Source organism: Melanostigma gelatinosum, assembly GCF_949748355.1.
Source record: "Melanostigma gelatinosum genome assembly, chromosome: 3".
NCBI lineage: Eukaryota > Metazoa > Chordata > Actinopteri > Perciformes > Zoarcidae > Melanostigma > Melanostigma gelatinosum.
Genome location: NC_136636.1, coordinates 13,244,056 through 13,258,410, shown reverse-complemented (window position 1 = coordinate 13,258,410; position 14,355 = coordinate 13,244,056). Strand labels below are relative to the sequence as shown.

The 14,355-nt window shown below is 41.0% G+C and overlaps 2 protein-coding genes across 2 annotated transcripts; one reads left to right on the top strand and one right to left on the bottom strand.

The window, feature by feature from the left end:
* Positions 1-511: 511 nt before the first annotated feature.
* LOC306775156 (ADP-ribosylation factor 3-like) lies at positions 512-4,080 on the bottom strand. The gene is made up of 4 exons (XM_079265440.1): positions 3,864-4,080; positions 3,657-3,767; positions 3,441-3,565; positions 512-2,461 (listed from the first exon to the last, which is right to left on the bottom strand). Exons 1-4 carry the CDS (start codon positions 4,009-4,011, stop codon positions 2,300-2,302), a joined length of 546 nt encoding a protein of 181 aa, XP_079121566.1. The 5' UTR covers positions 4,012-4,080; the 3' UTR covers positions 512-2,299.
* A 5,357-nt stretch (positions 4,081-9,437) lies between these two features.
* On the top strand, positions 9,438-13,146 carry fkbp11 (FKBP prolyl isomerase 11). The gene is made up of 6 exons (XM_079266209.1): positions 9,438-9,765; positions 9,892-9,954; positions 11,679-11,766; positions 11,914-11,947; positions 12,102-12,172; positions 12,896-13,146. Exons 1-6 carry the CDS (start codon positions 9,664-9,666, stop codon positions 13,102-13,104), a joined length of 567 nt encoding a protein of 188 aa, XP_079122335.1. The 5' UTR covers positions 9,438-9,663; the 3' UTR covers positions 13,105-13,146.
* The last annotated feature ends 1,209 nt before the right edge of the window (positions 13,147-14,355 follow it).

The following is a 14,355-nucleotide window of genomic DNA, read 5'->3' as shown; positions in this document are numbered from 1 at the left end:
GTTGGTCTGAAAAGGTGTTTTCTAACAGTAAACTCTACACTGCCTGAAAAAAATTCTGGTTGGCAAATTTGTTATTTATTTCTTGGACTAAAAACAGCCCACTTTAAGGACACAGCCAGTAAAATACTGGTGTTTCCCTTTCAACCTGTGAGTTTTGTCGAGATTGGCTTTACTTCCTCATTGTTTGGGGTCCCAGCGACCCCACTGCTATCGATAAAACAATGTTGAGTATGTTTTTTTGAGATGATAAAGAGGGTCAAACAGATAATTGAGCCACTACTTTGATTTACGAAATGTCGACACAGCTCTTGATGCTGTGAACCACAACATAAACCGTTGCTAAAGCCTGCCCTCTTCTGGTGGCAGCTTGTCACAGACAGATCTTCTCCACCTTTTCAGTCACTTGTGAACATGGAATTAAGATGTAAATATGAAATCCATCAGAAACACTCACACAGTTCATGAGACAGCTCATAGAGAAAATGGGTTTATTTTTAATACAGCAGTTCGTTGACATACAGATGTCTCCTTGCATTCAGCATTGAAACATAGTTTTCACCGTTTTTTAAATCTACTTGTGTAACTATAACGGTACAGTGAATCATCAAGTTGTTTTTTGTTCGCACTGATTATCATTGTTTCACAGACAAAGTCTACATCAATGTTTTAAACACCCAAAAGAAAACCAAAGAAATCTACCACCAAATATGACTCAAGGCAGAAAAAAAGGACAAAACCTTTGCTTAATCATCTTAAACTGTGGTGCAAACGCCGTCTTTTGACAGCATAGAGAAATAAAGCTGTAAATCATTCAGTACAGATCAATACATGTGACTCAAAATCACAACAGAACAAGCTGAGAAGAAATCAATTAAAAGTTATCACTAAATATAAGGCCACAAAAAAATCCAAATCATGATTAACATATCTTGCGAATATGAACAATGCACTCATAACTTGGAGTATATTTAGAGTATGTTGTACTGTCACTGGTATATGAGTAGTAGTACCCATGTATGGCACACAAGAAGTTGTTCTATTTATCAGAAGTCTGAGGATTCTGCTGGTATCAGTGGTGACGCAGTAACTCGTCTGCTGTTCAGAAGTGAGTCAAGGATGTGCTGATGACTTAATTGGTCTGCTTACCCTGCTTTCATTCACATAATTATCACAGAAATAAAGGAATATGCATGTCAAATAAATATTACAGTCATTTATAGATTCATTAACAATATTCACATTCAGTAACATAAAGTTATCTCCCCCCCCCCCGATATGTAAGTCTGAGACAAAACCACAGAAGCGAGCGCAACCTGATGCAGTTTGAGTACTCGTACGGACCCACATGAAGACAGGCAAGCAACAGCTGGGCAGGTCGTGAGTGTTGTGTTTTGTATACTGCGTTCACGTTAAAAAGACCATAAAGCTGACTATACTGTACCTAGCGCATGTTAACAACCAAATGCAGAACACGATGAGGGCAGCTAGAGAGAATCCACAAACAGCGTCAACATGCATGCAGCTCCGAGGATGGAAAAGTATGCAACAATGCCAGCGAGATCAAGCAGGATGCATGCAGCTCAGGCGGTCGGGAGCGTGTTGTGCGTTTTCAGACATTTAAAAAGTGCGGCTTCAATGCTTGGGGTTGCCACGCAGGGAGTAACACGCCACAGTTATCAAAAGAGCTTCAAAATGAGGCAGTAAGAGGACGTGTGACAGCGGAACACACACTTTATCTGAGTATCTTAGTGCCTCAGCATTGCTCACACATTCAAATCGGCCAGCTGTGATTGTTCCCAAACATGGCTCTGTTATCAAAAAAACAACAACAAAAAAAACAGGAAGTGCAACTGACACAGATGAGTTCTTTGTATGGAGGACTGACAGTTGAAAGACGTACATCAACAAAAAGTCACATTTGACTCATTGCTGACTCAGTGGAGTCACACACAACGTGGTACAGCACCGAGAGACAAACATACAGTACATTGCACCTAAGGACAAGAGGTGGACACAGGAAAAGCAAGTGTCTGCTGTGATTGCTTATGTTTAGTGTGTGTGTGTGTGTGTGTGTTTGTGTGTGTGTGTGTGTGTGTGTGTGTGCGTGAGCAGTTAAATATGTTAAGTATATGAGAATCTGCTTTAAAGAAGGGAGCCGCAACAGACTGAAAATGAAAGCCTAAAATCTCCCGTTAAACCCAGAATCTTGCTTTTCAAATCCCCTGTACCTAACTCCTGACCCCATTCCCAAAACAAGTAAAACGTTGGACGGGTTTGGAAGCTTGTTCCAGTTTTCTTCTCACTTCTTGTTCTTGAGTTGATTGGCCAGCCAATCGAGGCCCTCGTAGAGGCCGTCGCCGCTGGTGGCGCAGGTGGCCTGGATGTACCAGTTGCGGTGACGCAGGGAGTGTAAGCCCAACTTGTCTGTGAGCTCGGCAGCATTCATGGCGTTCGGTAAGTCCTGTTAAAGAGTTCAGTGAGGAGAGAGTGTGAAAAACCAAGGATCAGCGAGACCCTGAAGGCAGCCGATGTCTTCTTTTGTTGTTTGTGTTAAAGTATGCATATACTACGGATGTATGTGCGCACCTCTATGCATATGTGAAGTAAATGAATTGATCATTCTATTGACACCAATCGTTTAAATGTTTTTTTTAAGGAAATCTGCCAAATGTGGTCTAGTTTCAGCTTTTTTAATGTGAAGATTCACTGCTTTTATTTGTTGTATGGCAGTAAATTAAGCATCTTTGGATATTTGATGGTTCTGCAGACCAAACAAGTAGTTTGTAGTCATCACCTTGAGCTCTGTGAAATTGTGGAGGGCATTTGTCACTATTTTCTAACATTTTATAGACCAACACTTCATCAATGAATCCAAAAAAGTAATCGGTAGATTAATTGAAAATGACACTCTCATCTGCAGACTTACTAATGTACCCACAGTTATACAATGGAAACTGGAAAGGTAAACTTTGAAGGAATAGTGTTATATTTTGGGAACTACATTTATTTGCTTTCTTGATGAGAGTTTGATGATAAAATTGATCCCACTCTCATGTCTGTGTGGTGATTATGAAGCTTCAGCCTGCAGGCGGACAGCTTAGCTCGCCTGGCTCTGTCCAAAGGTAACATCTGCCAACCAGCACCACTGAAGCTCACTCATTAACATATTGTATCGTACTTGTTCAAAATGTACAAAAACTGACAGAGGATTGTAAGCCAGAGCAGCTTTTTCCATCACTCACCTATAGTATTTCTGAAGTTAATATCGTCTTTAAATTTGAATCACAAATAATCAGCTTGAAGTAGCTTTTTATCTCAAAGATACTAAGAGGTGGGTTTATTTGGGTTGATGCTCCACTACAACCCTGTTGTGTAGTATTAATGTATATGTACTGTCTATAATATGTATGTATACATGCAGAGCAGTTGTGGTTTCTTGCCTGTTTGTTGGCAAACACAAGGAGGACCGCATCTCTCAGTTCGTCCTCAGCCAGCATCCTCATCAGCTCCTCTCGCGCTTCGTTCACACGCTCCCTGTCGTTACTGTCCACCACAAAGATTAGACCTGAAACAGCGAGCGGAACAAACAAAATACATTATTTTCTGGAGAATAATGGGAAATTTGCCGGAGTTACCCTTTGATCAGATCTTCTCACCCTGTGTGTTCTGAAAGTAGTGTCTCCAGAGGGGGCGAATCTTGTCCTGCCCACCCACATCCCACACAGTGAAGCTGATGTTCTTGTACTCCACCGTCTCCACGTTAAACCCTGAAAACAAGCGCAGGGTCACACAACGTGTAAAGCAAACATGGTGGTCCACTCATTAGTGTGCATGGCAATATGTCATTTTGACTGTGCAACTACCAATGGTTGGGATGGTGGTGACTATTTCCCCCAGTTTGAGCTTGTAGAGGATTGTTGTTTTTCCTGCAGCATCGAGCCCCACCATCAAGATCCTCATCTCCTTCTTCCCTATGAGGCTCTTCAGCAAACTCCCGAAAATGTTCCCCATGATTCAGATGAAGTTCTTAAATATCAGTGTGTGGCTACAATCGTGTATACAGATGCCTTTCTGCGAATGTTAGACTCGTCCAGCAGGGATAGATTATAAAGGAGGGCTGAAAGGGGAACAGAAGAAATAACAATTCAGTGATACTTTTATGTGCGTTGCGGTTTTGCAAGATAAACAAAATCCAATGAAGGATGCTGTTCTAAATCACAAACATGTTGGAAGAAAGAGAGGATAATGTATAAGCTAACCTGTCTGTAAGGCCTGAGGGAATGCTCCAGCTCACCGTTTCCCTTTTGTGAAAAGATTGCACCACTATGCCAGAAACTCTCCCTTCTACATGCACACCCCGAGACAGGTGTGCAAGCTATGCTAATGGCCCACGGCCATTGTCACAGAGCGGGCGGAGGAGATGCATGTCAGTGCCATGACTCCAGGCTGCAGCACAATCTGTTCAGACTCCTTCAAATGTTATCCTGCAACAACGCCAAGCCCTCGGAGCACATGCACAATGTCCTACATTACGAGGCCGGGCTTAAACACAATCAGTCTCAACTCCAACCCCAAAGCCACCTGGACTCAAACGAGGTCAAGAATAACACATTTTCACGAGGAGTCTGCAGTCTAGTTGTCCACTCTGAATATCAAGAGGCCAAACATCTTTTTGCAGGTATGGTTGTCAACAGAGCATAAAAGGTCCACTGGTGCCCATTTGTATATATTTTTTAATAATATATATATTTATATATGATGTGCATTGACTTGAGCATCCTACCAAACCAGTGAGGGATTCAGAGAATGCACAGACTGAAATAGAAGATAAACTTGAGGCTAGCTGTCCATGGTGCTGAAGAGGATCGCCACACTTGTCACAGGCTGACACCAGCTCCTCTCCGCTCACAGATGGGTTTCCAGGTTTTTAAATATGAGCTCTTAAAGTGGTGATTTACGTGGGAACAGGGCCACGATATGCCGGCCGCCTGATAATGTTAATTCAGCTCCGGGGTGACTCAAGTCACGTTAACCTCTAGCCGGAGATGCTAAGGTAACATTAAGGTAACGTCACGGCTATACGACCGTTATTAGCCATTAACGTTACATGGGCCCCGCACATCTCTACGCTTTAGATAAAGACTAACGCTTAGTTTCATCTAACGTTAAGAGTTTCCTCGTGATCTTGTATGCCGTGAACTACTTTATCAGTGTAATTTAGCTCTAATCGCCGTGTCGATGAGACGCCACGGTAGCTAGCGTATTAACCCCATTCATCCATCCGCATATCACCTCAGCGGGCACCCCGCTGCCAGCGAGCCGCCAACACAGAGACTAAACAACCAGCACGAGTCGGTCCTCAACACACCATTATTTAACCGCCTGCTGGGACCTGAGTGTGTGTTATCAGGTTGGTGGAGGTGCCAGTGTCCTCACTTACCTTAGCCGAGTAGTCCTCTACTAAAAGTCTCACTGTAATATCCCTTGCGGGGACAACTCAGCAGTGAACAAGATCTCGCGAGATTTGAGGCCAAAACCAAAACCGTAATGTTGTTGACAGTCGTTTTGAGAGGATTGAGAACCACATTTGTAGGGTACTTGTTAATTTTTAACTATATGGCACATGTCTATCAGTTTTTTAGAACATTGTCACCCCAGTCTTGCTTTGTCTTTGAACGATACTGACACAGTAGATGAGCTCTGCACAGGCAACTTTAAGATTGTTTTTTTTACCCTTTAAAGGCCCTCCACACCCACGGTCATAGTGCCATTCAGTGACCCCAGCAGAGGTCTAATCAACCAGAATAAGTGAAAACGTCTGTGGGGACTCATTAAACTCTGCCCTTGTTTACACTGGAAGAAACATGAGCACGATGCTTATCAATGACGTTAGAAAGTTACGTTTGTTTGCAATTATTTGAATCAACACATTTACACCAGATCGTCAAAAAGTATTTTAGGTCAGACGTGTCCCTTTGTGGCCTGTCCCCCCCCCCCCCCCCCCCCCCCACACACACACACACAACGCACACACAAACACTCAATAATGTTATTTACTGTATCATAGCAAATGTAAAAATATAAATGAAGTACATTTGCAGGATGGGTTCACAATACACTCACAATACCAAATACTGAGAAGCTTCACCAGCGTCCCTCATTAAAACATTGTGAACCAGCTCAGGTTTTCAAAGAGATGACCAATTTTGTGCTAACTGGAAATAAATAGAAATGACAAGAAATCATTTGGATTTGCAATAAATGTAATTGCCACTGAGCCTAACACCCTGTTATATAAAGTCCCTGTTATGTGTGAAGTTGTGAAGTTTTCAGGAAATGGAGACTTGGTCGTCAGTATTGCATAACACTTGCATAATAGTTTCATCCAAAAATGAGGAACAAAGTACATTTTCTAAATTGAAGTACATTATGATCATAGAACATTTATATAAAGTATTATAGATGGTAGAGATCATTTCAGTGTGATATAGTCCTGATTCATGTTGTATATAAAAAGACTATCGTGTGAATCCTAAAGCCGATCAGAGAATTGTGATGCAGTAGTTCAATGTGGCGATGGGACCAGCAGGTATTTAATAACAAACACTGTGGGTTTCAACAGCATTTACTCTCATATGTGATCTAAGGGAAGGAAGCAGGTTTTATCTTTGGTTTGCACACAAAGACGAATCATTTATTTATATTTCAGTGCTTAAACTGTTTCAGGGTTTTAATGTTGATCATATTTCCAATGACTTTCAGCCATTTAAGTTATATTGACTGCACATTTACAATGCTTTTTGGCATAATATTGACAAACAAAGTTGCTCACCAGGGTTCGGTAATCAGACATGAATAAGCAGCACAGTGCTTGAGCCTGCAAGCAGCATGGCATCACACCACATTTATCACTGAGCAGCCTCAGTTTGTTTTAGTTAGCACCATCTAACAGAGTTTATTACCAAACTAACTTTTCTGCATGAAAACTAGCCTTTTTCTAAGGTCCGGTGATACTTCCACAATCTCCTTCTGGCGAACCGAGAACTTGAGACAGTTGGTTGTTGTTTTTTCAGGTCATTGTTGCAAATAATACCAAGGGGAAGTAAAATATATGTATGGACAACAGCAACACAGATGACAAGGGGAAATGAACAGAGTCTGCTGCCAAACATGCTGTCTCTTCTTTAATGCAACAGATTTTGGGCAGTCTATCTCTTTGGCGTGTCTCTTAGTTTGAGATTCAGTTTTCTCTTCTGATATACATTCATGGTTTCTAAATAAACAAATAAATGGCTATTAAATGCTGCATAGTCCATAAAGTTGTTAAATGTGTGATGCACATGTTCCTGGGTTGTTGCTGGAGAGTTATGTGGACTTGTAGTTCGGAAATGTGCCTATAGTGTTTTTACATTTCCTAACTTCTGTTAATTAATTAAGCAATATTTTTTTCATTTTCTTATCACAACTGCTTCATACGTGACTTGCTGGCATTTCATGACCCTGTTAACAAGCCACTGAGGGTTTCTGCCTGACAGGATCATACATTACACTGAAACTAAAAAATAAGTGATGAGAGTGACTCATATGTGAAGAAAATCTATCTCAATATTTCTGGCAGTTTTGAGAACATCTAATTTTCTTACTATATATAACATATCTATAAGAATCATATAGTTGAATATGTGTTAATCGACCTTGTACAACACAATGTTTTGTTTTACATATTTTGAGCTCACATAGACTCAATGCTGTTACAAGATTGTAAAGGCCCTGAAAACATTTTTTTTCTCAATATGGGCCTATAAACACAGAACAGCTCTGGTTGTGAATTCATTATTCTGGTCTTGCTTTTCTTAAGTGTTTGAAGTCCGCTCATTTGGGAAAAGATGATGTAATGTACTGGCTGCCATGCACCAATCAGAGTTTAGCAAGATTTGAAAGTTGTGGGGCTGTTTGCCTTTGCTGCCATGACCAATTTAAATTAAATATGATAAAAGCACACCCACAAACTTATTAATATTTCAGTGATACATTCTGTATAAGTAGTCAATGATAATGTGTTTTGCCCCGAACTTTTATTTAGCCCTGAATGTTGAAATTGTAGTTCTCATGGGCCTTAGTAAATATTTTCATCACTGTACTATTTAACATCATCTGCCTGCTCACTATCCGCTTCATTCGTCTGCAGTCAGCTCCAGAGGGCTGGTGAGAGACCAGCAGCGACGTAGCGTCTGCACAGCAGCCTTTAGGATGTGCGCTCTGAATGTCTCCCGCATGGAGCAGCAGCGCCCCCATATGGAGTGGTCTCACCGACGTCACGATCTCCTTAGTTACGAGGTCGGTCGGCCATGTTGGAGTACATACAGATCCTATATGGCGGCGCGTAAACAAGGAAGTGCGGCGAAAATACCATACTTTGAATCACTGGATAGTGCATCAAAGGTTCGCTACCTGGCCAAATTGAAGGTTATTGGTAACTTGGATCCCTATACGATGAGTGCAGATGGTTTCAGTTCCGATCCTACTTATCTTCCATCGGTAAACTACGCCAACATCTACACGTATCTCGTGAACACCCCCAGTCCTTACACGAAAGACGAGTTGGAGTGCTACAAAGGGCTCGACGCTTATAATCAGTTTGTCAGTGGATGGGTCCGAGACGTCAAAGCAACGGTCGTCGAGAATTCTCATCTCGTCATTGGAAGAGTAAATATATACAGATCTGGTCAGATATTTAGCAATATTCAATGTTTACTCAGCGCAAACAGACACGTGTGTTTGTTTACATTGTACGTGCATGTCATTGTGTGCGTGTGTGTAGGAATTCACTTTCAACTAACTCCTAACTTCATCCCCCCCCACACATATATATATATATATACACATATATGATACATGATCCGACGTTAAACTCATATCAAGCAATGCTGAGGCTGCATCTCTGTGTTTCGCCTGTTGTACACGCTCGACACGTCTCTGGTACCGTCTGCTGTCACGGGCCGATGAAGCGTCGGTAACCTTCTCATGTCCAAGTTTAATTTATATTTCCTTTATTAAATACTGTTCACAAACGAATTTGCAAATAAAATCACTGACCACTTATAAAGTGATCCGCACATACTCGAGTGTACGCCAAATTCCATTCCTTTATATCTCGAGAGATGCGTGACAGCCATTTCTCGCGACGTCGCTTGGATAGCGCCTTCGTGTCATTTCCTTGATGTGTAATGACCGCTGGCAAACGAAAGAATGATTTCTTGTCTATCAGCTCTGCTGCCACAACCAAAGACAGCACAAAAGTTCACCACCGATAGGTTATGCGACTCAGCCGTGCATGCCAGTGGCTTTGTGTGTACTCCAACATGGCCGACAGCTAAACTGTGACGTCACACGAGACCACTCCATAGCGCTTCCGCTTCTCACCCCCGGCAGCCTGATGGGATGCTGGCAGAATATTTTGAGGCGGGCTCTACAGGGAGACCCAGGTGTTGGGACAACGTCCACGGGCCGCGAGTCCTTATCGCTACTCCGTTATAACACATCAGCATTACTAGGCGCTGAGCCATTTTTGGACACGGAGGCTATAGCGCGCAGCTCTCTCCTGTGTGTCGAAGAAGCCTACACGGAAGTTGTTGGACGGCCGCTGTTTTCCAGAAGTTTACAATGAAGAGCAGCGTGTTCCTGCTGCTGCTGCTCGCGGCTTTCACCTGTGGACTCGCGCGGGGAGAGGACGGTGAAGCCGAGGAGCTGCAGGTGGAGACCCTGGTGAGTGAGACGCATATGTTGTTCCACAGTCACAGGCCTACTGCAGCAACACGGCGGCTCTCAACGCAATGACACCCAGTGCCAAATAAATGCAGCGGTGTTAACAGTTAACTCTTCTGACCCAAGGTGAAACCCGAAACTTGCTCTGTACTTTCCACGATGGGAGACACGCTGCGAATCCACTACACGGTAAGTCAGACACGCATATCGTTGAAACCAATAAAACAATCCAATCCGCTGCGCGCAGGCTACATTTTGCTGCTGACGAAAGCAGTTGTTGTCTATGTGGCACCGTCTGCATGACCCATGTGGACTCGTACCGCTATAGTTGTGCACATATGTGAACAACACACAGATCTGCGATCAGCAGCTGTTAGAAATGTCTTTCTGATTGAATATATGATAGATTGTGGTCTATTGTCCTCCGGGGTATTTTATTTGGCTTTATCTCGCCTCTAGTTTTACTGTGGAGTGATGGGGCGGTGCAACACGTCAGCAATAAACCCAAACCACTTCACCCATGCATGCATAGCCCACTGGAGGCGCGTGGTTTTCAGTCCACATGCATGTTGATCCTCAGGAATTTAAAAACTCACAGTTTCATATTAATTGAAGCTGCATGGCACAGCAACATGTTTAATGTCAGTTAATGTATATAACAGCTGTAAGCCAATGTGTTGTTAAACTACAGGTTTTCAAATGGGATATTTGAAGAAGAAAACGATGCTCTGTGTCTCAAATATAATGGCAATACACGAGAGGAACAAACTGGGCTGATGCACAGCATATATGAACAAATTAACATAAATAGTGCAAATATATAGGTTTTGAACGTTGTTTATTCAAGTAGTTTTTACATTGATAACAAATACATATTAAATATATATAGGCTATTAGAATATATGTTTACACATTGTACAATACATACATTAAATAATACAATTACAATATCACTATTATAACACAACATAATAAAATGACATCAAATCTCAAATTGAATATAAGAATCAAACGTAGGAAATAAGTGAACTGATAATATGTGACTTCTTATTTTATGAGAATTGACCTAAACTGCATTTTTAACAAATTGGATTGACCTTCAATGCACATGCCACAAATATAGCATCAATGCATAGCTCAGTTAGGCTGAGAATGCTTTCTGATTGATAATTGACTTTAATTTCTGATTTAGGGATTCATTAACATGGGAGAGGCAAACTATGCTGAATGAAAGATTGTCTTACAGAAATGATCAGATAACTGAAAGTTTTGATCATCAAACGACAGCTATAAACTGGAGTTGATGCTGTAATAGTTGTTACATTTCCTATCGTGCTTAATTTTACGTTCTTATTTAAAAAATAGTTTGACCATTTTGGAAACTTTCATAACCACTTTCATATCTGTCTTTTAAATCTGTAGCTGGAACCAGCAGCAGGTTAGCTTAGCTTAGCACAAAGATTGGAAACAGGGAAAAGCTTGGTCTCGTCCACAAAATCTGCCTGCTAGCAACTTGACACAGTACATCTCATTTTAAGATTAAAAATCTGTAGAGTTCTGTCAGGTGGATTATGTTAATTTTTAGACAGAGCCAGGGGAGCTGTTTCCAGTGCTAAAATAAGATAGCTAACCTGCTGCAGACGGTAGCTTTATACAGACTGAATACAGAATGGTAACAATGTTTTTTCCTAACTTTTGACAAGAAAGTAAATATCCCAAAATGTCTAACTATTCCTTGGATACGCACTATGAGTGTATTATTTATTTATCACAAATGCTAGATTGTCCATCATTTGTAAAGTATTATTTACATGTTGAGTCAAATCCATCAAAAGGCTCAAGTATAAATACATTTCAGCAAATCAAGCTATGAAGTCTCTCTTCGTATCTTTCTTTCATGTCACCATCTGCAGGGTAAACTGATGGATGGAAAGGTGATCGACTCATCACTATCCCTGGATCCTCTTGTGGTCGAGCTGGGGAAGAGGACTGTTATTGCCGGTAAATGAACAGTAAATCCTTTTGTGTTGCTTAATCAGTGACACTTTGATTTGCTTACATCTGAGGGATAACTGCAGCCGGTTGTGTGCCGGCGGAGGAATGTGCTGGCTTTGCTGATTGACTTTCTCTGTGTGACTTTATTATCAGGTCTGGAACAAAGCTTGGTTGGTGTGTGTGAAGGGTAAGTGAAAAGTAAAGGACCACCTGGAAGAAAGAGTGTAGCAATAGATCATCTTTTCAACAGCTGCATGCAGTCATGAACCAATTCAATCAAGATTGTTTTCTAGTGTAATACATCAAGAAACGTGTTTTTTATTTCTCTTTCTATCATTCAGGCAAAAAATCAAAGCCACTATCCCATCTCACCTTGCATATGGGAAAAAAGGTTACCCTCCTACGATTCCAGGTACTGAACTAAATCTCATACAGAAATCGAATTGGTGTTGAACGCAATGAACTCTGTTTCAACAGTACAGTATCTGTTTGCAGGAAGTCCCAGTTCTGTACATTCTGAAGATCAGTGTTTGCACTTTACTGAGCAACTCTACATAACTATGATCACATACATCAGCACAATACCGCTAAACAATTCTTTAAGCATACAGCTGCTGTTATTCTAAAGTATTCTTATTGTCAACAAATCTCATGAAAATACCAAAACCAACGTGGTGATAGTCTGACTTTAGCGTAATTTAAAAACTCAAACATTTTAGCAAACACTTCTTAAACTGGAGAAAATAGTGCATTTGTATGGGACTATTTTCAGCTGCGTATTGATATACACGCTAGTGAGTATTATTTACGCCAAGATGCTGCATGTGGGAATGATTCAAAATAAACTACTGTGCTCCTGTTTATCATAATGAAGGAACGGGTCACAGTGCGGCTGTAAGATACGATTTAACAATATTTGTTGGTTTAAGTAATTAAATATCGTTTTTGTTGACAACAAGACAACTGTAGAATATCGTTCTGTTAGATATAGATGTAGATGTTATTTGATATCTGTTTTATTTTGTATTTTATGTCCTCATTTATTACATGTGCATGATGTAGATGGGTGAAAAATTAAAGGAGAATCCCGATCGAGAGCCGATGTGACAAAACATTGAACATGAACTTGTTCTAGGTGATGCTGCCCTTGAGTTTGAGGTGGAGGTGGTTTCTCTGACACAGCAGACGTCGTGGCAGAAAATGGTCAACGACGTGTTCCCCCTCGTGTGTTTGGCTCTGGTGCCCACTCTGCTCGGCTTGGTGGGACTTTACCTCTACAAAAAAGCCAACACCGAGAAGCCAGGCAAAAAGAAGGCAAAAGATAAGAAGATCAAGAAGAAATAAGGACGCGGCACAGAATTATTTAAATAAATTTTTAAAATTTTATTTGGATTGTTTTCATGTTCATTTAATATTAATACAGGCTTTTTTATATGTGTATCAACATCTGCAATTTCAATCAATGTGTTTAGAAAATACATGGTTTTAAGTACAATATGCCTCTCAAGGACGGCATTTCAACATGCAGACGGGAGGAACTGAGGATCAAACCGCCAGCCCTGGCTCTACCTCCTGAGCCACAATTACAAAAAATAAATCAACTCATAGAAGCAGAGAGATTAAAATGACAATATTACAAGTTCAATTTAAGAAACAGTTTTGCCGTTTCTATAGAACCGCATAATCAAATACTTAACAGCTACAGGACATTGGATTCAAGTGCAAGAACACTTTCACAGCCTGCAGAATGCTTCACTGACATTTGTCTGTGTTTTTTTATTGTGGACGTATTAAATAGCAGCCTGTGCACAGACCTGCTCCTTTATTAGCAGGTAAATGGCAGAGCACCATCCAGTAATAGCCTTATAAAGAAACATGACTCATTACCAAAAAAGGTGACGTATTGCAAAGAGATTTTCTTTGGAGAAGATGGGCGCAGACTTTAAAATTAACTGAATAAATGAAGCTGAATAGTAACTAAAATATTACATCTGCTTATCTGCAGCTTTTCCTTTTTCTATTTGTATTAAAGCAATTTGATGATCTCTTGTGGCTTTATTGCAACTCCACAGAGCCTTTAGAACCTGATGCAACAGGTGGTAAAGCTTGACCCACGTCTGCATCCACAGTGCGTCTCCTCGAAAGTCCAGCCAAGGAGAAGAATGAGGTCTAAGGTCTATATATATACAGTCTACAAAAATCTGTAGTCAAACTGATTAAATTAAACCTCTCCGGCTAAAAATCCCCCTACTTTGATGTCACCATGAGTGCCCATGGACTTTACTGTCCATTTTGTAGAGATGTTTGAAGTTACATCCTCCAAATAGATTCAACTTTCTGATATAGTGCCATCGAGTATTTGTAGTTGTGGTACCTACGGCAGGAGAGCAGATGGAAGCGCCAAAGAAATATCCGGAGGGGGGAGGCAGAACGCAGGGTTCGCTAGCTAGCTAATGCTAACACCTGTCTCATTTGTGGTCTTATAAATAGTTAATCATTCAGTACATCCATGAAACGTACATTCTCCATCGGGAAGACACACAAAATGAAAGCGGACAACAAACCACGATGAGCTTTATTCATATGTTATGACTT